This window comes from Lonchura striata, chromosome 8 (genome assembly GCF_046129695.1).
Source record: "Lonchura striata isolate bLonStr1 chromosome 8, bLonStr1.mat, whole genome shotgun sequence".
In the NCBI taxonomy this organism is placed as follows: Eukaryota; Metazoa; Chordata; class Aves; order Passeriformes; family Estrildidae; genus Lonchura; species Lonchura striata.
This window is the reverse complement of record NC_134610.1, coordinates 13,468,617-13,493,724: the sequence shown is the minus strand read 5'-3', so window position 1 is coordinate 13,493,724 and position 25,108 is coordinate 13,468,617. Positions and strand designations below refer to the sequence as shown.

The window sequence follows — 25,108 nt, the reverse complement described above, 5'->3', positions numbered from 1 at the left end:
CTCAGTTACTGAAGTAATTGCTTATTATTCAAATATGAGAGAAATAAGGAATTCAAGAAAGTATGTTATTTAAAACTATCTGCAATGTTTTTTAAAACATTTCTAAGATACATTGGTTGTCAGACTACAATATGAAATAACTCACACATGCATGATAGATGCAAAAGAGGGAAAAAAGAAGAACTTTATTCCTGACTTTGTAATATATAGAATTCTATATATTACAGTGACAGTGGATTGGAGGAAGAAATTGCTCCTTCTCTAACTACACTGGTCAAACCAACAGTTTATCAATTCTCTCCTCCCACAAATAAGACTGTAAAACAATCTTTATTTACATGACAGTGCATGAGAAATTCCAGTAGAAACATGCAAACATTAGAAGGCATTGAAAAATTTTAGAACGGGGCAACAATTGCTCTTATAAAAATCATTGTCATGGCTTCCATTAATCACTGAGCTCAAACACAAAATCAGGACAGAGTATGAGAACTACCTTCCTAGTTTTCTAGCTCCCCAGGAAGCTATTTCCAATGTGGGAGAATGTCTTGTTTCTAAAATAAGAAAGAAATAAAGTGGAAGGCAAAAACTTCTGGGTTTGCCCTACCCTTATAAGGTAGGAATTCTGAGAAGGGATGAGATTTTGGCTTTTAATGGTATGCTGAGCAATCATCTATCAGTCCAACAGCCTGCTGGTAACAGTGAGAGCCCAGCCAGCCCCTCTGCCATCACAGCTATTCCTGGCAATACAGAAATGAGATTTAAAGCTTTGGGTGGATGCTGAAGAGAGCAGGAGCAGCCTTCTGGGACGGTGCAAACAGGAGTGTGTGCTGTGCCCTGCACCCTGCTGTGCCCTGCAGGACCCTGCCAGCCACCTGAGCCAAGAGGTTCATTGCAGAGGCAAAGCACAGGAGTACAGCAGCTCTGTGGTGCTACAGGTGAATTTCACCTGTGGGGCACTTTTACTCCTATTTGTACTTTGGTGGTGCCTGCCCTTGCCCTCAGCACACTGCCTTTAATTCCACAGTGATAAACATTCCTTAATGTCACCTGTACAGCATCAGCTCTAGTCACATCACGGGGAGGCTGGTGAGGAGCATATGATGTTAATAGTGCTCTTTGGAGGGATAAAAAGAACAGTGCTGTTTTACTATCATAACTTACATCATCAGTGTAATGAACAAATATGCTTTTTGCCTACTTTAAACTACCTTTTATTAATTAACTCAATGCAGTAGAGCTAATTACTTACCATTTGTGGTTTGCCAAAGGCCTGTATTAGAGGCTTAGCCACATTTATTCCCATTAAACAGTTTCCTTTTAAAGACTCTAGAAAGTTGAAGGTCACTCCTTATTTCTTCTTGTCTTATGAATGCAAACACTTTTTCTTCTCCCAACAATGCACAAAATGCAAGTCAAACTAACCCTGTCAGCTTTTAATGATATTCATAAATTCAGAATTAAATCTTTTTTTATTCCTTAGTCTATTTGCTTTAATTAACACCAACTGCATTGATATTGTTTTTGGTCAGATAACTAACCCTTCTAAAAGCTTATGAAACAAGTTTCTTTGCAACTCTAAGAATTACCATAATCCCATTCTAGCTGAGCAGTTGTGTCTTAATTAGAAGCAATTTTTTTCCTAATTGTGAGAGAATTCAAAATTAAGGAATACGTACAATTAAAATTAATCAAGGCATGGATAAGTCACAGATTTTTGCATTTGTGAACTGTCTTAGATCCTCATGTTGAAGGATTTAAACTCATGTAATTTAAAATGTAAATTAATATTTGCATTCTAATAGAAACAAACACTTTCAGTAAAAAATGCAGTGGTGTCACAGAACATTTCCTAGACAAAAATTTGCATCAGGCAGCCCGACATATTTGCCATTGAAATGAACAAACAGTTCAACTCAATTTTTGCAAGCAATATAAATGAGACACTTGAAAATTTATGGATTATCCTAAGAAAGCTTGAGACAGACCAGAGACTCTGATCTTCCCCATTTATTCATATAATATATATCACAGTGAAAAAAATTTATTTAAAAAAAAAAAAAGTGAAGCAAAGACATTTTTCCCTCATTCAGCTAGGCTGGAAAATGCACACCTTATCCATCTAAGTAAGCAATATGCAGAGACTGCACAAAAGCCTTCACTGTCCTTGGATGAAACATTCACCTCCAAAACTGGTGTGCTTCCTTTGAAATCAAAGGACAAACTGCAGAGACATCAGGGGGGAGAAATTCGGGCCTTTGATGGGAGTGATGAAGAAATAACAATGCCAAAATTACTTGAGTGGGAAGGCTGAAGGAGCTCTACACATGTGATGTTACACTTGACTGGAAATAAACCCAGTGTACTTTCAATAAGCACCTCTGAGATTTTTTTATAGTCAGCACAATACATTCAGCACTACCCTCGATTCCTCCTAGTTAAAGGAGGAAGGAGAGGGAGGCATCACAGAGAGAAAGAAAAAAGGAGCACACCCCCTAAATATCAAGACTGTATACATACAAAGTTTTTAGATGAGCACTGAGTCCTTAAAACTCAGTAATGCTGTAACAAAAAAAAACACATGAAATTTTGGAAGACTATCAATAAAGCTTTGTCTTAAATAATGTATCAAATTAATTTTATTTCACCATGTTTTCCTATTTGCAGCCAGCAGCTATTTAATTTATAATTAACAAAATTTAACATTAAAAAGGTGACTTCATATATGAGCATATAAGTCTGATGAAACTCATGGTGCTACTATAATAGACTATATTTTGCTTTAGTAAAATGGTGTCTTTCCACTAAACTCAATAGATTGAGGCCAATTGCAACAACATAGATTTCAGCCCTGCTGTGCTGAGCTGTAAATCTGGGAAATTCCTTGCCAAAGGTTATTTTTGATACAAAAAATGGCTTCAAGGTGAGACCAGAATCATTTTGAAGAGAAATTTAGCAGTGCTACCAGACAGACAACGTGTAACAACTTCAGAGGTTTACCAAGGGGAAAACTAATGAAGAACCAAGAGCATCACAAAAAATATTGCAAAAGCACATCCCACTCTTATTTTGCCCTGGATGTCCTTTTGTAGTAGAACAGTGGGCTAGGTCTCCTTAACTAAAGCAAGAAATGAGCTTCCAGAACTAGAGGAAGAATGAAGAAGTGTGTAAAAACAATATTACAACAGCTGCAAAGTAATTAATACTCTACAGACCTCTGGTTTTCCTCAGCAGACATTTCCTTCTCATTACCACACATTCTAAATTCTCTTTCCTCATTCAACTTTAGAAAACTGACCAACAACTTACTAAATAGTCTTGTGGCATTCTTTATTTTTTATTTTTAAGTCATCTACATTTTCTTTCCTAAATTTATTATGCTATGAGAACTCTTGGATTACAAAGAGTACAAGACTAATGTGAGCAGACAATTCCTCTTTTCCATGATGGAAAACATCTTGTCTATCCTACTGAATTGATGCAAAAATCACAAAACAAAAACAAAACAAAACAAGCCTCTATAATTTATAACAAAGGTAGGTTTTTCTTTTTTGAGAGAGTTGCAAAACTCGATGATAAAACTTTTAAAATGTATTATTATTTCCACTGGTCACCTTGGTTCTCAGACCCTGCACTTGCATACTACTGTGAGACCAGCATTTAAAAGATCTGAACACTGATGCCAGCAGCCCTTGGGTATGTGAGTAGCACAGAACTGTGGAAGAGGTTGTTCTGGGACTGGCACTAGTGAAGGAAAAGCCTGTTCTCTGTGAGTTAGATAAAAGCCATTTTTTAAGGTTTGATTGCTCTGTTGCTAGAACACCTACATTTTTAATATAGGTAAATGTGCTGACAGTTTGGCTTAGCATCAGCAGAAAGGATTTTATATAAATAAATTTGGAAAAGAAAAAAGGGAAACAAATAAACCATCCTGTACAGACAGCTGTTCCATTTAGAATTCATCATTTTACAAAGCAAAAGCAGAAAAGCCATCTGCAAAACTCAAATAAACAAAGCATCCCCATATCTGGCCTTTAATTTACCGTGGCACTGCACATCCCATGGATTTTAACTCTAAAGGAACAGCAACAGGAGAGAACTCTATTCAGGTTCTCCCAAACTCAATTCCACACTCAGGCAGGATTTCAAAAGTTAATAAATTAGCCCCTTACCTACTTTCACACTGCATTCTTTCTCCACAGGGGTCTCATTCAGGACAAATCCCCTCTTCCACCCTAGTGAGAAGTCCCTACACTCACGGGGACAAAGCCAACTTTCTCCAATTTCAGCACCTTTCCACATGTAGAAGTTACTGCAGTTATAGGAAGGCATTCAACCTGCTCAAACCCATTTTTTACCTACCCTGGACAGGATTTACTGAATGATACTGACAAATCTGAAGCCTCTGTCTTTATTTTGCTCTGAAACAACAGCACTTACACAGACTAGTGAACACTTCATGGGCCTGGATTGTCATTGTCTGAAACTGGTATTGCATGTAAGAAACAAGGACAGGGAAAACACCATTAAGGAAGGGCAAGCAAAACCAATCTATGGCATTTTCCAAATAATATGAGCATTCCTTTTCATTCTCATTAAAGAAACACAAAGCCTAGAAAACTGCTCCCTCGTCAGAGATAGTATTTTCCACTGTAACTGCTTATTTTTTTCCAGGAATTTCCTGGAATATTTTCTTGTTGTCTATCACAGAGCAAGATCATCTGACAGTGTCAAGATCATATCCTAGTCCAAGAGTAGGACACTGTGCTACATGGTTTTATTATACTTCAGTGTCAATCAGCCCTTAAGCTATTGGAGAGAAGCTCTGCCATTACCAGTATTATTCAGCTGCTTTAAACATTAGAATAGATATAAGGAGATGAAGGAATGCTCCTTGGAATTATAGGGATTTTAATTCCAACACCCAGGCTTTAGATGCCTGTGGGTTTCAATTTTTTAAATCTGGCTCTGCTTTTCTGCATCCTGTCCTTCCATCTTAAAATCTGTGTGGCATTGAGAGGATTTCCAAGATCACACTTCAAAATGCTACCTACAAGGGTGTAATTCCAGTAATTTAGTTCCATTAGTTAGCATGTCTAATTTGTGATATAGGTGCACACTTTAGGGAACCACCTAAGAGACCGTTCAACTCTCCCAGAACATCATGCCCTACTCTATTTCTAATACTATTTTCTTCACTGTATAGTGATCATTACAAGGCATTAAGTCATTAAGATACATTTTTCCCTTTTTCTTTTCCCATCATATAACATAGCTTGGATTTAAGACACCTTCCCCATTCCATTTCCATATCCATTTTCCATGCTTTGGCTTAGTACTTTTTGAAAACTTTTTCCCTTTTTCCTTATATAAACTATAATAAGACATGAAACTTCAGTAGCCCTGAGCTATTTGTCCACTGAATCCTAAAACTGGCAAAAGAGACAAAAGTTAAGGGGAAAATTTTCACTCACAATACTGAAGTCACTTATTTAAGTTGGAACAAACCATCAGAAGAACTACTTATCTGGACCATCAGACCCCTGTAGCTAGCCAGAACAGTCTCTCCTGCAGCATTTAAAGGAAAAAAAAAAAAAAAATCTAGATTTGGGTATTCCAGCGTCTGAAGGTGTGCGGTCCAAACACTTTGTTTTGGCTGAGGGTGGAGACATAGTTAGACAATTTTCAAATCAAACTTGGGATTTCGACAAATACAGAAACATTTTGAAAAAGGGCACAACATCCTCTCTTATGTCTTCAGCTCATTCCAGCTTTGATCACCATCCAAATTCAAGGAATGTGATGTAAAAACATCCCACTCATTGCTATAAAAGCATGAAGAGAAATCATAAGAGGATTTCCTGCAACGAGAAAGTAATATGCACTATAAAATAATTGTCATTTCTGTAGAGAAGGCACTAAATACTGAAGATAGAAAAACTATAGAGAATGAAAAGGATGGATGCCAAATTGGAGGTTGGAGTATTTTTAATTATTCTTTCTACAATGCACTTCAGATATTTATGTGGGGTTAAATGTGATACTAAATGTTTGATTTTTTTAATCTCAGCCTGGGACTCTAACAAAAAAATTAAAATTCATGGGACATAATAAGCCAGAGTATTTTTTCACTTGCATGGCCAAGCTAGGGGATGAAAGGATCATATGAAGTTTGGCTTCTGCTGCAAGGCATACATTAAATCTAAGAGGAGAGTTAAGAAATATAAAAAACCACTATGCTTTTATCAGATTTATCCTAAAACCCTTCACCTGCAATAGTAATTAATTTCCCAAAGGCCCATTTTGACAGTACAAAACATGAAGCAATGCTAAATTCAGCACTAAAAGTAAAGGAAGTAAAAAAAAAATTCTTTCTTACGAGTAAAAATTTATAATAATATAAAATAGAATCTACAAAGGAAATAGGCATAAAGCACATTTTAAAAGGTCAGCCGTATTTAGCAAGGAAAAAGAACACTTTAAGCAAATTTATTTAGAAAATACTATGAAGAATTTTCACAGATAAAACATGGGTATGGATAAAAGAATAGGAACTAAGGACACTATTTGTGCTCCATAATGAAGCAGTTGAGGGAAGCCAACTCATGAATGCATTCCATACAGTTCTCCCTAATTAAGTAAAACTGTAAACACCAATCCCATCACAGTGATTATTATGGAGACCACATGCTCCTCTCTCCATTTGGATTGGCTGGGGGAAATGGAATATGCAGATGAACCTTGGTTTAATGAGGATGGTAACATCAGTGTGCCTGTGTCTGCTTGCTGATGCTACAGGGATGGGACCTTGCCAGGATTCAGAAGAAAATATCTGAAGTCAGGTATGCGTTCCTCATGGCACATCACTGGAATTCCCAGGATGTCCTGTGCCATCCGTCCATCTGCTAAGGTGAATTCAACATAAATATTTTTTCCTTTCCTCACTCTCCCAGGTCACTTAAGGAACTGAAGTCCCTGGTGTTGTCCTTGACAAGTACTGTCAGTATTTGCTAAAGCAAGGGCAAGGTGCCAGCCAAGTAAAAATAGGACAACCCTGGCAGAGCTTCATCAGCACAAAATCAACATGAGTTGCAGCAATCAGATTAAAGTACCTCAGCAGCTGCAGGCAGGGAGAGCAACACATCCATTATCTATGCAAACTTGTGAACCTGAGCCTAAAGAAAAGCAGGATCTGGCTACCCTCACAATTCCTTTATGGATAATGACAGGCTTAACACATAAAAGGCTTTCCTAATCCAAAGACAACCCAGTCTAATGTATTCAAGTGCAAATCATGTATAGAATTTATGACAATAAAACTATGGGTGTACAATACTGTGCTTCTCCATCTGCTTCAGCCTCACCTCTGACCAGGGAAACTGTCACCAATAAGTCCATCACTTCAAGGTATTTCAGTTCTGGCAGGATTGACAGAATAATAAAATTTCAGACTCCTTAACAGGGCTTTCTCTGTCACTGGGCAACAAAAATACCTCATCCTTTGTGATGGGGGCTGAGGAATTAAAAACATGAATGGAACCAATGTCATCATTATTGGTGTGTTCCAAGAGTATTTGCCTCAAAAGCCTGGTGAATGTACACATTTGTCCAGCACCACCTTTTGGGGCAAAAGAGACAATTTCCATATGAGGTGCCAATTCAAAGGAAAAAGAGACCACTTCTCTACTCACAACAGCTCTTCAGCACAAGTTACCCCAACAGCAATGCCTCCTAAGCATTCTTCCTTATAGACTTCGCAGGAGCTAGTACAGGAAACCACACCAGGTCTCACCTGCTTGTGTACACTCAGCATGCAAGAACTCCTGCAAATAGAATTTTCTTTTCTAACATCTCAAAGCAGTGTGTCCCACTGCTTTCAAGAAGTGCACGAGATTAATCAAGGCATGCCTTCAGGCTCTGGGCAATACTGCAGCCCTTGCTGCTCTATTCCAAGGGGTCCATCTGTGGTAAGAGCAGCCAGCCTTGCTCAGCCCAAAGGGAGCATCTGTGCCCTATGAGGAAGGACTGGGAATCACTGCATTTCTGGACTGAGGTTTAATGATTTTCTGGCACATTTTACTAATAACCATGGTAACTCTTGAGCTGCAATGTCTCTTGAGCCCACATTCCTGCATCTATTCTCTGAACAGGATGCCAACCACAGCAAACAACCAACTCAGCTTCAGGACTGGAGCTAGTATTTCTAGTCACAAAATCTGGCATTCAAGCCAATTGCTGAATGGGAAATCCAGAGCTTCTCAACTCTGTGGCCAAATTCTCAGCATCTGCATATTTGTTTTCCTACCCATTTCATTTATTTTTAAATGAGAGGCTGACTGAATTTTCCCCAGGCTATGCCTTCCATTGTTGGCCCACACACAGACAGACCCACACGCCAACTATTTCCACTGACACAAAGGAAGAGAAAACACAGTGCAGAAGGTATTAATACTTAGCAAAATGCACACTGAGATTCAAATGTATTTTGATATTAGCATAGCTATGATGCAATATATTTTGCTTTTGAGCAACAGAGGTACAGAGAGATGCATACAATGAAAACAATGTTTTGGAAACAGTGAGGGTCTCGGACTTCCTAGTCCTAAATTTATCACATCCCTCCAGTCTTGCTTCAGATTAACAGTGCCTCTCCTTTGATTTCCTTACTTTGACAATACCACAGCAAAAATGCTGATGGAATAAGTTCAAGAACATCCCACTTTGCCAGCTTCCAGCTATCTGTGGCTTATGAATTAATGTACTCTTTACTACCTTTTTCCTTTACATTTGACCTCTACAGCATCTAACAACATCCAATTTGATGTTGTGTAAGATTTGAACTTGTGAGAAACTGCACATTCTTGTTTATTAATCACCTCCTTCCTGCTGTTCCTCATCACACAACCCTGCCCAGCTCTCTCTTCTCCAGGCTGAAGAGACCAAGCCTATTTCATCTCTCCTTGCAGAAAACAGTCTGTAGCACACCAAAGAACAGAGTGTCAGTTTTAGAAACAGCCATGAGAGCTGAATGACAGACTTACAGACTGTGCAGTCAGAGCTGCACACTCCTCTGAGTGGCCCAGAGAGGACACACTTCCTGCAAAGGAGGAGTCAGTGAATGCATCCAACTGGATTTGCATTTCACCTTTTAGCAACTAAAACAGAGGGTTGTGAAGGGATCCATACAGAGCTGGTATCTTGATTTACTAGGGGGAAGATGCTTCTGTAGTTATCCAGTGCCTCAGTGCCTGCCTTCTCTAAACTTCTCATCCTCATTTACACCACATCTGAAAGGGATACAGACACCTCCAAGAAGTCACAAGACCTCAAGAAAACAGAGAGACAAGCAGAAGGGAATCAGGTTACTTTTTATCAAAGAAAATAATACCACTAACCATAATGGAGTTTAACCACTATTCTAGACATCATGAAATTTGCAAAAGAGATAACCCAAAAAAAAAAACCCCAGAGCAATAAATTCTGCAATCACGTAGCTTTCTTCCGAGTTGTAAAAATGAATCATTTGTTTTTTAGAAGTAAAAAGAGCAAATCAGGATATATGGATAGGATCTGCTGCTCCCTCTCTCCCATTTCATATATATCTATATCTATCTACATATATCAGGTTATTTAAAAAAAAACCCTTAACTTTGGGCTACACAGTCCCTCCTCACAGCTGCAGTGCTGCCTTAGATTATCTAGAGATATATTGACTAAAATGAGCTTTCTCACAGGTCTGAGACTTTCTGACCTGAATTCCTGAAAGATTTTTCCCATGTTTTTGGTAGGGTTTTTTTTTTCTGTTTTGGTTTTTGGTTTAGTTTTGGTTTTTTGTTTGTTTTTTTTTTTTTCATTTATGCACTGTTATTGTCGACATTTCAGAACCCCCAAAGCAAGAACAAGGCACAGCTGTTCCAGCTGCAGGAAAAGCTAGAGAGAATGCAACAGAGCTGGAAGGAACCTGGAAGATCACTCAGTCCATGCTCACATCCCAAGGCAGGTTCACCCACACCCATGTTCATTATTTCTCACAGACTCATCTAACTTTTCCTAAAGCCTCCCAGTGACAGAGGCTTGACAGTCTCCTCAGGCAGTCTGTGCCATGGCAGCTCTCCCATACATCCTGGGCAGAAAGGATGATTATTCCCTTCAGTGCTGCAGCAGCCTTTGAGTATCTAAGACACTTATGCTGCCTTCCCTCAGCAATCTCTTCTGGCTAAAGAATTTAGTCAGTCTGAGCTCTGTCAGTCTTGGTGCTGTGACCACTTCCCTGGGGAGGCTGTTCCAGTGTCCAAAAACCCTCTGGGTGAAGAACTTTTTTCTAACTTCCAACCTAAACTTCCTCTGATGCAACTGCAGCCATTCCCTCAAGTCCTGTCCCAGGTCACCACCACAGAGAAGGGCTCAGCCTCAGCCCCTCCTCTTGCCCTCACCAGGAGTGAAGTGAGTGAGGTCTCTCCTCTGTTCCTCCAGGCTGAACAGACCAAGTGCCCACAGCTGCTCCTCACACAGCTTCCCTTCATCCCATCTTCACTGCCCCCCTTTGGATGCTCTCTCAGGTCCTTTGTTACATCACAGATAACATTTTTTGTCTGTGTGATGAATATATTTAACAGGAAAGGTGGCATTATGTAAAACAATCCCACTCTTATTATGCTTAGATTTTTGCCCTAATTAATTTTATAGTATGATCACAGACTAATGCTTGTCATCCTTGGGACACTAAAGAGAAGGAAGATATTTTCAGTAATACCACTGACTTGCATGTAGCCTGGACTTGGTGACAGTGAAGGCACTGGAGATGTCCCACAGCACCTCTGCATCATACCAGAAGAGTTCTCTTTTGTTTCAACATAAAATCACATAAAGTGCTTTTAAGTGATCCACTCTATCTTAAATAATATCTTTTTCCAAGGAAACAGCAAAATTCTCTCTCTCAGTTCCTAGGAAAGATGACATTTTGCTTCCTTTTGTACAATTAGCAGCATCTTTTTCCATTCTACCTCGAAATGGTAGAATTCCATCTACCATTTCAGACACACCAAGTATGACATTCACATTCTCCTGAATTAAGTGGAAAGGTATTTGATCAGCCAAGTCAGTAATTTCTCCATTTAAATTAACAAAAATGAACATACAAAGTTGAGCACAAAGATCTTGCATCACAAACGTTTTGCCCACTTATTAAAAGACTGCAGCTCCAGCAGGCTGATTCCTCCTACAGGAAGGAATAATGGAAATCAGCTGTCAACTTCATCTAAATAACATGTCTGAAAAAAAAAAATTTCAATGCTTACAGTCCTAATGCATTTCCAAAATATCCTTATTACTCCGCTAACTATTTGAAGCACATGAAGTTTCCAGCAGTTTCATTTCTACTTTTCAAAACTTAGGTAGATTAAAACAAAAACAAACAAAAAAAAAATCAAAAAAACCCCCAACAAAAACCAAGAAAAATTGAAGAACCTCCTATTCCACATACTAGTTTCAATGTACACATTTCCACAAATGATTCAGAAATATTTAGATACTAAAAATCCATAAGAAGCAAAAGTGATTTACTAAATACTTTAAAAACATTGGTTTCTTATTTCCTCTCTGCTGTTTATGGGAAAATCTGGAGTTCCTGTCAGGTTTCATCTTAGGAGGGATGTGGATCACTATTTAAACTGAACTGTTTCTCTGGCAGATGCAGACATTCCATCATTATATTGTCCCACTGAATGGGCAGTATTGCACATGAGATGTACCATATCCTCATCATGAACGTGCTGTAATGGCTAACAAGAAAAATTGTAGATGATTTATTTAAGCAGAACCAGCTTATATATTAAGGGTATGACATGTTCTGATGAATCAACTAATTTTTCCTTCTCTTTCATTTCCTCTAGAACTTCAATCAAATGTTGTTTATGTATAAAATTTAATCCTTTCACCAATCTATAGTTTGATTGAATTTGCATACTCTATTTCCTACAAGTCAATGTGAAGAGAGCCTTGTGTAATTGAAACCATTTCCCCTCCAGTCCTCCTATCTTTGTTGCAGTATTTTCTATTAGTAGCTCTATTATGCCTAATATCTGTAATGTTGGCAGATTAGAATTTTCACTTAATGCAACCAGTATTTATAAACCACTAGGATGAAAAAAGAACAAATACAAGAAAGAGGAAATAATAATTACCTGTCTTTGATGCCACACAGATCAATGTGTAAATCACTAAAATTCCCCAGGGAGCCTTGCTGAACTAAAATGAGGTCCTTGGGCTGGTTATCAATAAAGATGAGCCTCATACAGCCTTGAAAACCAGTAATGGGATTTAAACACTGGGAATCGGTGAAATTGTCAGGGCACCCTGTGGGAAAAAGAGAAGAGGCAGAGAAGAATATTGGAATGTTCAACTATTTCTGCTGGGATTTCCTGATGCAACAACTCAGAGGCTTATTATTCCAAATGTTTTTATTCCTTCTGCTATGCAGCCTCCTGTGTTATAAATTCTCCAGTTAGGGGGGAAAAAAGAAAAAAAGAAGAGAGAAGCCAGCCACTGAAAGTATCACAATATGAGGTTTCCACCTTGTGAAACATACCTGTGTTGAGCAAAATCAAACTGTGATTTTTTTTTTCATCTTCTTTAAACTCCAAAGTTGATAGGAACTAAAGCATGAGTTGTTAAAAGAGTTGTACAAAATGTAAAATCCTTATGGTTAAATTATGCTGCTGAAGCAATGTGCAGATGAAATTTTGTGGGCAGCAAGAAAGCCAGTTTTATCTGAGTTTCCCCAGTATTTAAACAGCTCTGAGATCCAAAGCCTCCTGTACATCCTCACTAAGTGCTGTATCCACAGGGTTTATCAAGATCAGAACCATACGACAGTAAGCACTACACAGAAATATATTAAAGATAGTTAATGACAAATGTACAAAACTCAAAAAAATACTACTGCTCTGATCAGGCTCAGAGACAGTTAATGACATTAATGTTTGCACTCCACTCCAAAAAGCAGAATATAGTATTTTTCAATACTTTTTCCCCATTTTCTAAATCGAGCTAAACCTACTTTTGAAGATTTGAGTTGCATATCACCTAAGCTCCAAAAAGTCACTGAGCCTACAGGACGTGGTATTTGCAAGATTGCTGATAACATTAATAATTCTAAAGCCTTTTAACCAGGAAAAAAAAGCACCAACAAAACAAAAACCACTCATGGTTAATATAGCTTTGTAGACTTTGCATATATTGTCAGATACATGTAGCTACCCATTGACTACCACTACCAATAGTCCACTTCTACAGCTCTGCTTGCAGTTCTGCTTGTTCTCTGTCTTCCAGGCTTTACCAATACTCTTCAACCTGTCCATAGTGCTGAAGGCACTACAATTTAATCAGTCCTTACCTTTGCTCTTAGTTGCAAACAGCACACCTAGAGAGAACCCTGTGGTGAGCACCTGAGGATCTGCATCACAAAAACCTCCCTGAAACAACCTACCTCCAAAATAGTAGCTGTTCCCAGAGTAGATCCTAGAGACAGTGGTTGCATGGCTGGCGGTGGCAGCGTCGTTGTCCAGTGTCAAGGTAATGCGATGCCTTCTGGCATTGATGTTCACAGAATGCCAAAGCCCATCGTGGAGATTAGTGCCTGGCAAAAAACATGTACAAAGTGGAAAACAGACGTGCAGGAGACAACTGGGTTCTTCAAATCTCTTGCTTCCAACTTGTGACCGTAAATATGCAGCTGAGCTATAAAAAGTGAGAACTCTAGCTGAGAACTCATTACCTCTAGAAACAAGCTGGCATAGAAGAAAGGGCCCAGAAAAAGGGAAGTTTTGAGAGTATTTAAGTAGGTCATCTCACATTTTGATCTAAGCTTGTACTACTGCAAGCACTCATCAAGCTAGCCAATCCTTCATCTTTCTGGTAGCACACTGTTACCATTTTGGGGGTGTTTATGTCTATGTTCATTCTGTTGGTAAATGCTTGCAAGTCCAAAAGTGTGCAGAGATCTCTACTGAGCTTCTGGTACTAAACACATGTGTGAGGTGGCAGGATTAGATTCAGTGAAACATTCATAGCCTGTTCTCAGGCTCCAGCCTGAAACCTGACTGACTCCAGCAGGTATCAGTAGGATTTGTGTTTCTTAAAACCCTCCACCACCAATGCACCACATGGTACTATTAATGGATGTACAGAAGTTGGATTTCTGAGAACTGGGATTGTTGCTCTGATCAGGAACCTCTAAAGTTTGAAGGGTTATACTGTGCAGTCTCCTTCTCTTCTAGACACTTGTGCGAAGTGGGAAATTACCTGTCTTGTTTCCTTATTCTGAAAATCACTGCTGCATTGTGTGGCTCTTGAAATACCACTACAGAGCTACAATGAAACTCCACACCCTCTATTCTGACAGCCATGAGAATCAGTGGGCAAGGTTCTGAACCCACATACAGAGGTGCAGATCAAAAGCAACCTAATTACAGTTCAAAATATGCTATCATCAAGCTGAACTCACTGAGATCAAGCACAGACAACTAGTATTTACACCCTACCCTAACAGAACATTTTTGTTAATGTTGCTTTCAGAGAAAACAAACAAGCACTTAGGAACACAAAGAGGTGTGAGAACAGTTCAAAACAAAATAAAAAACAGTGTGTGTTAGGTATGTGCAAAGCCATTTCATCACGAATTTCAAAATGAAATTTACTCAGTAATGGCTGTTAACACATGCACAATTACCATAGAATTAGAGGCTGGTTTTCCAAAAACTAGATGATTTTTCAACTAGAAGTGCAATTTGAAGTGGAATATGTTGTCGATATTTGAAACAATTACAAGAGGAAATAGATCCCATTTGGGGAAAACCAGGTCCATTCTTGAGCAAGCATGAGTTTATTGTAAATACCTTACATCTGCAGAACATGGCATATGCACCTTCTGCATATTTCCCCTGTCCAAGTAGGCAGTTTAGCATGTTTGGATAGGCTGGACTCAGGTTCATTATTTCAGAACTACATAAAAATAAATTCACCCAACCAAATATTGACATTGTCTCAGCTTTGTCAACAATTTCATTAGGACTGCAATAAAGGCTGGAATCTCAGTGTTCAATTGCAGCAAGCTATGGCTGTAGCAATCTACATGAGTAAGGATAGATGCAGGGCTGCCTCATTTTCGATCATAAAGGGGAATGAAACATGCATACAGAACAGCTCTGCTTTGACAACTCTGTCAGTTTTTTATCTCTGCTTCTTTTAATAGATACATCTGCCCTCTTTTAGTCTGTACAGGGAATATTTTAATATTACATGTTTTTAAACATCTGCTCTTTTAGAAAATATGTTATTTATTATTATTATTATTATTATTATTATTGTTATTATTATTCCCCCAAATTTTAAATCAGAGAGGCAGCCCTATTTTACCCTCTTGCATCCCACCAGTTTCACTACACAAAAGTAAAGTAACTAAGAAAGCATAATAGGAAGTGTAAGGAGAGGCAGCCCATGGTCAGCCTCTCTTCTGAGTGCGGCATAAAGGGGGAGCCCAAAGCTACAGTTAGAGAAAGAAAATCAGCTCTGAGCTTCCCTTAACTTCTGCTGGGGAAAGATGCTGTGGCTGAGCTGGCTCCCAGCTGATTTCAGCACTGTCTGGAGATGGGAACAGGAAGGGCTTCATGCAACCTGACTGAAGAAAATTGAGTGTGACTGCTTAAGAACAGAGAGGCTCAGCTAACTGTCAGAGATTGAGTCTGGAGATTTCAGGATGCCAATTTTCCAAGCTTAGATCAAGCTGTACATAGCAGCTTTACCACTGGAAAGCAAGAGAAAATTTTAAAAGAGAAAGGAAGATTGGGTGTTTCCTTATTGCTTGATCCTTTCATCCCATGGAGCTGAACCTTTGTGTTTTAGAAGGAGACAAGTGAAAGTAAACAAAAAATAAACACCTTCAGAGATTTCCACTGGGTTCTCAGTCTCCTTTTGAATAAGTAGCATCAATCTCCCACCATGGAGGTAAACCAAGAGATGCCCTGAGTTTTCAGACAGCTCGGTGAACAGAAGTAAGCCATCTTTATTCCACGTTCGGAACTGGAAGCTGACTGACAAGCCATCAATTTGAGCAGTGCCGGGCAGCAGCAAGTAGCTTCGACTGGCGCTCACAAAGGTGATAGGAACAATTTGTGGCTCTGAACAAGAAAAGGTCACATTCCCCTGCAAAAAGAAAAAAAAAAAAATCAAACATAACATAAAGCGTGACTTCTTTTTCAGTCATCCCAAAACATCTTTATTTAAATAAGCTCATTGGATTTCTAATCGCCCTCAAGGCTGAAATAGGTATTATTATTCAGACATCTATTTTTGGAGATCAATAGGAAATGTCCATGTTGGGAAAACATATCTAACTTCAAAATATTACTTTTATCCCGAATGCTGAGGATCAAAAATCAAAACCTTACTTCTTAGCAGGATCTAAATGTAACCAAATATCCTTATCAATGACACAATTTAGATGATTATCTCAGTCACCCAGCCCCTAAATCAATTTGCCATTTGCCCAGAAGAGAAGCACATTTACTCAAAGCAGTCTGCAGAATCTGCACTAGCTTGTATCACTGTAGTTGATGGAAGAAATTACTCCATCAGTTTGCTCAGCTACTGTAGTTTATCCCATCAGGTTAATCAGGCCATGGTATAAAACCTTAACAATATATAAATCCAATACACTTTAGGAGCCACATCCTTCAAAGCCACTCCAGGAGAAGATTGTTGCAGCCAGCTGCTTTGAACATGGCTGTTTTGTAAAATACCAGCTGTAATCTGATAAAAACATCAGAGTGTAAGGCTTTCTCCATGATAACACTTCTCATCAGAGCCTGTACCTCACTCTAACTGGATAATTAAAACGAACAGCACTTGATGGATGTGCGGGAAGCTGCACAGTGCTTGGGGAATTCCTGTCTGCAATCTCAGACAGATGATGAAACTGCTCCCTATCACTTTCAAACATCTTTCCAGTCTTTTTTTTTTTTTTTTTTAATTGAAAATAAGGTGTCAGAAATAGACAAAGTTATCAGTGGATGAAACAATCATTGATAGATACTTACCTATATGGAGCTATCTGCACAATAGTCCCTGTTAGGTTCAGAATGCTACCAACCAGATGTGGCAAAATAAATCCATTGGCACGTCATATTACAATGTGCTCTGAGATATAATCCAGAGTTTATCTAACTCCACTGAACATTAGTCAGGTGGGAAGTAGGATGAAAATTTGGTCTCAGCCTTTAGAAAGTTTCTACTACTGCATGAAGAGATGGCACAAACTTTTTTTTTGTTATTGCTACATTTCTACTTCAGTTTTTAATCAAAATTCAGGCCAGAAGTCCTGTCCTGAGACATGATCAGCAAAGAGTGCTGACTGCAAAGCCAATGCTGGGACACATGGACAGGAGCTGCACATCCCTTCCCTTGTTTAACCTGGTCAGACTTCAAGCTCTGAAGTTTAACTTCAACTTCAGCCTCTCCATTGTCTAAACTGAAGCAGAACAGGTGTTATTCCACCCACCATAAGAACAGACAGCTGGAAATACACAAAGATGGTGCTGAAATATTCTGTGTAAATGGGATTAAAGGTGCATTTGGAAGACAGACAAGACGTGTGGCTCTGCCTTTCTGGGGGGTCTTTTAATGAGGTATGTTTGTTACTCTTATTCAGAAATTGAGACCTCCATGATGTAAGGGTGATAAGTAACTGCAGTCAGGACTAAACACTAGCCAGGATTTTTTTTTTAAAAAAGGGGAAAAAAAAAAAGTTGAGCAAAACAACTGATGCCTCAAGAATTTACACCCATTCAACTGACTAATTTAGGAGGGAAACACCTTAAAGCAGCATTCCAGAGCAAAGTCTGACCAACCAACACTGACCAACCTACCTTCCTAGAGACAGAAACATGAAAACCTGAAAAAACCACACACAAAACCATTACTTTGAAAAACATTTTCCAGTGAAATGCAATAGGTTCCCTCTAAAAAAATTGTTAAATTTGCTGTGAGTGTTATTCTCAAACAAATTATTCCAGCAGGTCTAAGTCAGAAAAGTAAACAGCTCCCTCTAAACCTTAATCTGATCATGAGCATTTTGCTTTAATTGGCAGCAGTTCTGGAACTCTCCAGGGTATATGCCAGATTTCTGGAAGACACTTGATTTTATAATTGAACCCAATTTAACTGAAAAGTAAAAGCTCATTGGCTAGGAAATGGGATATAAGAATGGTCTAATCCCTAGAGAAAACAAAGGAGACGCTCAGCTCTACCCAGCTGTGGAAACTTTAGCTATCATATGGCATTTGAGAATTCCATTGAGTCCATCTCCAGACTGATTAACGACTCCTCTAACAAGCAGTGAAATCTTAACAAAATAGCTCTTATTGTTCTTACAAGAGAAAACTTCAGAGCCTAAAAATGCAATGAAGATACTTGCAATTTTTTCACTGGCTGCCATGACAGCTGTCTTAAGAAAAGAGTAGAAGCAGACAAGATTTCTGCAGGCAGGGTACAGCTTTAGAGGTGGTTCTTGTTCAAGTGAGATGTTGAATGAACAGGCAGCAGCATGTTACAGCATTTTAAAGAAGAACCAGAGCCTCTCCTATTAAAAGAGAATGGAAGAACACAGTTGCTAAGTGATGAGGACAGAAGTGGATTACATAGAAAATCCTCTGAGCCATAAACTTCATCCAAAACTGATTGGAAACTTTCCAGTGACTTCTGTGGGACTTCAATAAAACCTGTATAACTTTACTGAACCATTTCAGTCTTTTCTGGCCTTTCTTCATGTAGTATTATGTACTGTTCAATGAAGAGAGAAGACAACACCACAATCAGGGCAATTGGTAACAAGTTCCTTATACTAATCAAAAATAATATGCACTTGGGAAATTATTCAAACTGACAGCTGCACTGCAATTCTCAGCACTTAGCCTACCAGAGGATACAGGCCAAGATCACAGCTTGAAAAGAAACAACAATAAATGAGTATTTCTGAGTTGTCATTCTACCTGCAGGTTGGAACATCAAATGGGCACTTAAACTTTCCTCATTAATCACTCTGTGGATACTGTCCAATAAAAAGGGTATTTTGCTTTCTGCAGAGGATTAGAAAGGATGATTTCCTATGACAGGTAAAGGGACTAAGGTCCCAGGTCTGGCTGAGATACAAATGTGGTAAACTGGCAAGAATATCTCCAGCTTGGAAATTGGAGGACTACTTCTAGTTGTGAAGGGACTGAGTTTGAAGATGAATATACAATGAGAGTAACAGAAGAAAAAGGTGACCTTCGATGCAGTTTTAAAAAGATAAGATGAAAAATTGGCATTCAACTCTGAGAAACTCAATTTTGAGAATGAGGGAGGTTCCTTCAAGCCCTGTTTTTAAATTACTTCTCTCTAGCAGAACAAATGTCAGGAGACCTACATATTTCAAGTACTTCTCAAGACCACGTTGAACACTACATGAACAGCAAATCAAAGTAAGATTCCAGCTCCAGCCTTCTGAAATACTGCTACAAACTGCCTTCAAACAGGATACAGGAGCACAGTGCTCCTTCAGTTAGGAGAGGTCCACTGAGTCTGCACCCTGTCCATCCCAAGAGCAGGGGACCAGAAGTTCCTGTACTGAGATGAGTTTCTGTTTCTCTGAGAAAAATTTCAAGATGAAAATCTGATAGCTTTCCTGATCCAAGTTACACTGAAACTAATATGGCCCTGTGATAATCAATGTCATGACAGAGAACTGCCCACTTACTGATGGTATAATGAATTCCAATAAAATGTTAATTGTTTATCACATTGATTTAAGTTGTTTACATAAAAATAATATTCCCAATGGAGAGAAAGTAACATTTAACCAAAAAAAGGGAAGGCATAGAAAAAACTGAAACATTGTGGCCATGAGGGAATAAGGGATTAGATGCTTGGCGGGACCTTTCTGGATGTTCTTTATCTCAGACTCCTCAACTGACTGTGTCCCTGGCCAGAAGCAGAACAAAGGATTTTAGCATTTTATGCCCATAGTAACTGTACATTACTGTTTCCTTACATGGTGCAATAGTTAAGAGATACTGAAAAAAGATGAGAGCAAATACAGATATATTTTGGAAACATTCTACATCGTTTTTCTCAGAGAGACAGGAAAACAAGGAAAAAGACCACAGGAGGACACACCCATACACAAAAAAAATAGGGACTACTTAATATTTTCTCTCTGTGGTGTATTGACTTTGTCTGGATGCTAGGAAGAAAACCCTCTTGTGTTAAGAGAAAGGCAGTTCAATAAAGCAAAAGCAAAGGCTGCACACAGAGGCAAAGGAAAACAAAATAATTCACCTTTACTTTCCATGAGCAGATGATGCCCAGCTACTTCCTAGGAAGCAGGGCTTCAGCATGTGTAGAAGTTGCTCCACAATAATGAAAGCCTCTTCCCTTCCTTTTTCTCTTGGCTTTTACTGCTAAGCAGACTCAGTTGGTGTGGAATATCCCTTTGGTCAGTTTGGATCAGCTGTCCTGGCTACATCTCCTCCCAAGATCTCACCTACACCCATCCTCCTGGTAAGGGGGAATATTCACTTTAAGCAACAAGTAGGAATGAAGCCAGAGTTTCAAATTCACCTTGCTAGAAGTGAATAAGATAGATGTCTTATATCAAACTGGCAAATTATTACAGTCCAAGTCCAATTTTTGCTCCACTTCAAGGTAAAGTGATCTACAGCTTATTAGTTTTTATTGCCTGGAACAAAACACAGCAGCAAGGAGATTTTTTTTTCTTCATTACTATTATGAAAACAGAGCCACATCTACTTTAAAACAGAAAAGTGTGTAGAAAGCAATTCCTATCAGTTTTTTTTATTTTTTGATGTATTAGTTTCCTTTAATAGATTTTCCTCTTTTAAATTCCAATTATCTGTGTATTGTAGCACAACACCAGCTTAAATGGCTGGTGTGAACTGCACACAATCCAGGCTCCTGTCTGTGATGGGCTCAGCTTCTGTTATGCCAAGTGCCAAAGAGTTCCTAAGGTCTTACCAATTGGAATAGGACCTTAAAAATATTCTAAAGACTTGGCATTGCAGAAAATTACATTTTTTCCCATTTTCCTTATCCCCTGCTAGCTCCTATGACAATAATTAGCCATCTCTCTTCCTCTCCTACAGGGACTAACAGCCTTATCACCTCCCACCTTGAAACATCCTCCTCTGCTCAGCAGGCACTAACTGCCCTATTCATTCAATTTGACTACCCAGATGTTGTAATAAATGAAACCCTGAACAATGGTTTCTAACCTGTAATTTGCTGAAGTCTGATGATTCTCAAAAAAGCCTTGCTTGCTCAGAAACATGTCAGTTTTTTCTGCATGTCATCCAGTCTTATTAAAAAATATGGCCTCTCTCCCAAAAGATTTACTTCATTTGTTGTCATCACAACTATCAAAATCCTAACACAAAGAAACTTTTATATCAAGGAGAGTTTATTGATGCAGCTATGTGCTGGATTATACATCTGCACACTGAAACTCTTTAGAATTGTGGACAAAGCCAACTGAAATCAATGGGATAGATGTTATTTAAATAGACTTTATTTCAAGACCTCAATTGAAGTGACACACTTAATTTCTTTCAAAATAATCCTGTTATACCCTTCAGCAACAATAAAATAGAACCTTAAAATGAATGCTATTTATATAGACTTCCTTGCTATTCCACACTGCAGGTAGAATGCAAAGGAGACTCCTGAAGATCCAGAGATCACACAGAAAGACAGAAGAAAATATAAAAACTTATTTTAAAAGGATCAAATATTTCTAGAATCTGAGTTCACCTGCCTTATCTAAAAAATAATAAATTCAGTACTCTTTTTATTCATGTGTCCCAACACTTCCATTCAATAATTGAAGAAAACATTTATTTTTTTTTTTCAGAAATTCAACTTGGTCCACAGGAAGTTGTGAAAAATGTCACTAAAAACATCCAACATTTTTTATATAGGATTCCTATAGTCTTATTGGAGCACAAAAAATAGGAAAAAGAATCTAACTTTTGATTCTCCAAACCCTAGGAGGGGCCTTCACAAATCACCAGCCTGATGTTCACAGAAAGATCAACACCTGCCAGAGCACTTTGGTAGAACCAGACATTCACAGACAAGTAAATTCTTCTCAGGATGAAGGTATCTCAAATCAGTTTAACAAAATAGCATGTTTGTATTCTCTATAAAGAGAATGAATTATTAGTTTACATTCTCCTGTCACTAGGTGTCTTTCCTTGCTTTTTGATGCTGGCAATTGGTTATTTCCCCAAGGCACTACAGTGATACATTCACATGTCACCCCATCCCTCACTGTGCTGGGCTGTCACTCTCACATGCCACATGACAGGCCAGTGTAGAAATTCAAGCCTATCTGAGAGCTGAGAACTTCTGCCTTACAGTAACCTGCACTCCTCTTGAGCCAGCACAGGGCTTGCTCTGCTACACAAAAATGCAACTCCAACTTCTATCAGCCAGAGGCAATGGAAGAGAAAGGGAGATGGTATTTTTCTCAATTTCAGTAAGTAGGGTGGAACACTGAGAAGACCAAACACTGCATCTTTTCATGACCTCTTAATTTCTTTTCTTGGCATCACAAATCAGTGAAGCACAAAAACAACTTACGGCCCAGGCTACAGGTCACATTGGAGCAGTTTCTAAAGGTGCAACCAGAATCTAGGATTAAGTAACCACTGGTGGAAAGGATTCCATATTTTCAGGATGCTATAGCTATTTTTTCTCTTATCTACTCCCTCAACCAGATGCATTTAGCAATTCTCAATGATTTATCTTCCTAAAACTTGCCCCATCTCTTCCTGCATCTACATAAACTCTTAACAAGCACAAAATCCCTCAAAGAAGACTTCTCCATCCCAGATATCAACAGAACAAATTTACTTCTGTGGAGAATAATTTCCCTTCTGCTTCTTGTAAATGTGGCTCTTGCATTTTTTTTGCCCCTACTTAATTGCCCAAGAAGTACAACTGCAGTGTGATTTCTCATAATGAGCAGTCTGCACTTCTCTTGTGCTGAGAAGACATTTTGTAAATAGGGCAAGCCTTTAGATTACTATTTTAAAGCATTTTATGAGGTTTCCCAAGGGTCCACCCTAAGACCATGACAGTGGTTAATTACAGAAATTTGACTTCTCATAACCTTTTGCAGTAATCACTTAGAAAGCACATAAAAGATTCTGTATCATTGCTCCACATTCAATGATCAAGGGAAGGGAAAACAAAATTAACCAAAAACTCCAAACAAACAAAACAACAAACCTTCCCCCACCCCGCCCCCCCAAAAAAAAAAAAACCAAACAAACAAAACACCAAACCAAAGAACCAAACCAACCAAACAAAAAAAACCAACCAAACAAAAAAAAAAAAAACAACAAACAAACAAAAAAAAAAACCCAAAAAAACACCAAACCAAAAAAACCTTAGAAGCTAAACCCAAAAAAACCACAAAGCCTACAACATGCCATCAGGGACAGAAGTAACCCCAGAGAGAAGAAAGACTGCCTGTCCAAACAGACAATTCTATGTAAGGAGGTTAACTATCAGGCAATACAGAAATGGAATTCTGAAGGCAAGTTCCAGTTCAAAGAGACAGGCTGCCTCGTTATCTTGAGATGCCTTCTCAAGGGGATTCATTGCAAGCCTGAAAACTGCAAATGAGTTACAGAAAAGAACAGGCAGAATGATAATGAGAGCCACCACCCAAGAGAACAATACCTACTACAGCACTCTGTTATTGACAACCTGTAGTTTCTTCCTCTGACTTTAAATGCAGCTGATTTGGGACCATTATTTATACGGGTGAGGAACTACATCATAAGAGGAAATCTATACCTCCAAAGCTGGTGTATCATTCTCCTGCTCATGTGAAAGATGTCAAAAGTAAAAGAAAAAAACCCAAAGCTGATATGCAGGAAAACCCCCAAGTTTGGCTCACTGACTGTGGCAACATTCACAAAGGCACAGAGTGAAGCAGAGAGTGAATGTTGAAGTCTGCCTGCCTCTGGAGGCAAAAACTGATGTCTCTAAGCATTAATAGCTTTTGAATCCCAAACCAACCAGTTTATCATCAATTGTCTTTTGCTAGGAGACAAAGGTATTTTGGGGATTAACAATGCAGAACCATCTCAGGTGATCTCTAACTTGTGGGGAGAGAACATAAATATGCAACATATTTTTTGAAGGAGCAGTTCCAAGGCCCTGTTACATTTAATTATTCTTCTGTGATGATCCTTTCATTTTATTTCCACTTCAGACAACCTTAGTGACTACAAAGACATGAAGCAGAGAAGCTTGCAGCTCCCTGAGGATAGAGCTTGTTGCTTGAAAACCTCAATGCACTTTGAGTAAAAGCATTTAGTGCAGAGTAGCTCTGGCAGGCAAAACACTAGATTTAACAAGAACAAGTTATTTTAACTTGAGGAAGTTAATTGCTAATGAGTGAGGAAGAGTAGAAAAGGGAAATGGGATAACATAGAAGTACCTGAGAGTTGCTAGAAATAGCTGGGATGCAAAGAATGTTGGAAAACAGATTTACAGGGACCATTTCCAATAGAGGAGTGTTCATCAAAGATTATGAGGCACTCTGAGCATGGCAACCTTTCCATGCACTTTGCTTACCCAAGTGTCACAGACACAGCACAGAGCAGCTCATACGCCTTGAAAAATGCAGTGAGCAGCCTGCCTCTGGAAACCATGGTGTTTAAATCATCACTTATGTGAAAGATTGAAGGGTGGAGGCACATCCCCACTATCTTAAATTGAGAGAAGGAGCTGGATTCCTAGACCTTTCATCTAGCATTGTCTGAACCAAGTGTAGAGATAACTGAGTTTCACTGCTTGGAGCCACTTAAACCCAGACAATGCCCTTCCAAGAAAAAGTGCATTGCAAAATTTTGCTCTTCCCCTTTAAAAAGGCCTTCCCATTATCCAGCCAGCAAAACAACCAGCTGTTTAATGACCTAAGAAGCAGACAAGGGCTCTTTGCTCCCCCATTAGAAAGTAAGCTGAGGAGAAGAGCAATTTAACA

At 38.7% G+C, this 25,108-nt stretch overlaps 1 protein-coding gene across 1 annotated transcript in view; it reads right to left on the bottom strand.

Moving 5' to 3' along the window:
- CNTNAP5 (contactin associated protein family member 5) overlaps positions 1 to 25,108 on the bottom strand; it is a 272,631-nt gene that overhangs the window by 113,306 nt on the left and 134,217 nt on the right. The window contains exons 8-10 of the mRNA XM_021526152.3: positions 15,936 to 16,200; positions 13,487 to 13,636; positions 12,183 to 12,354 (exon numbers count right to left, since the gene is read on the bottom strand). Coding sequence (XP_021381827.2) covers positions 12,183 to 12,354; positions 13,487 to 13,636; positions 15,936 to 16,200 — 587 coding nt within the window. The remainder of the gene's footprint in view (positions 1 to 12,182; positions 12,355 to 13,486; positions 13,637 to 15,935; positions 16,201 to 25,108) is intronic.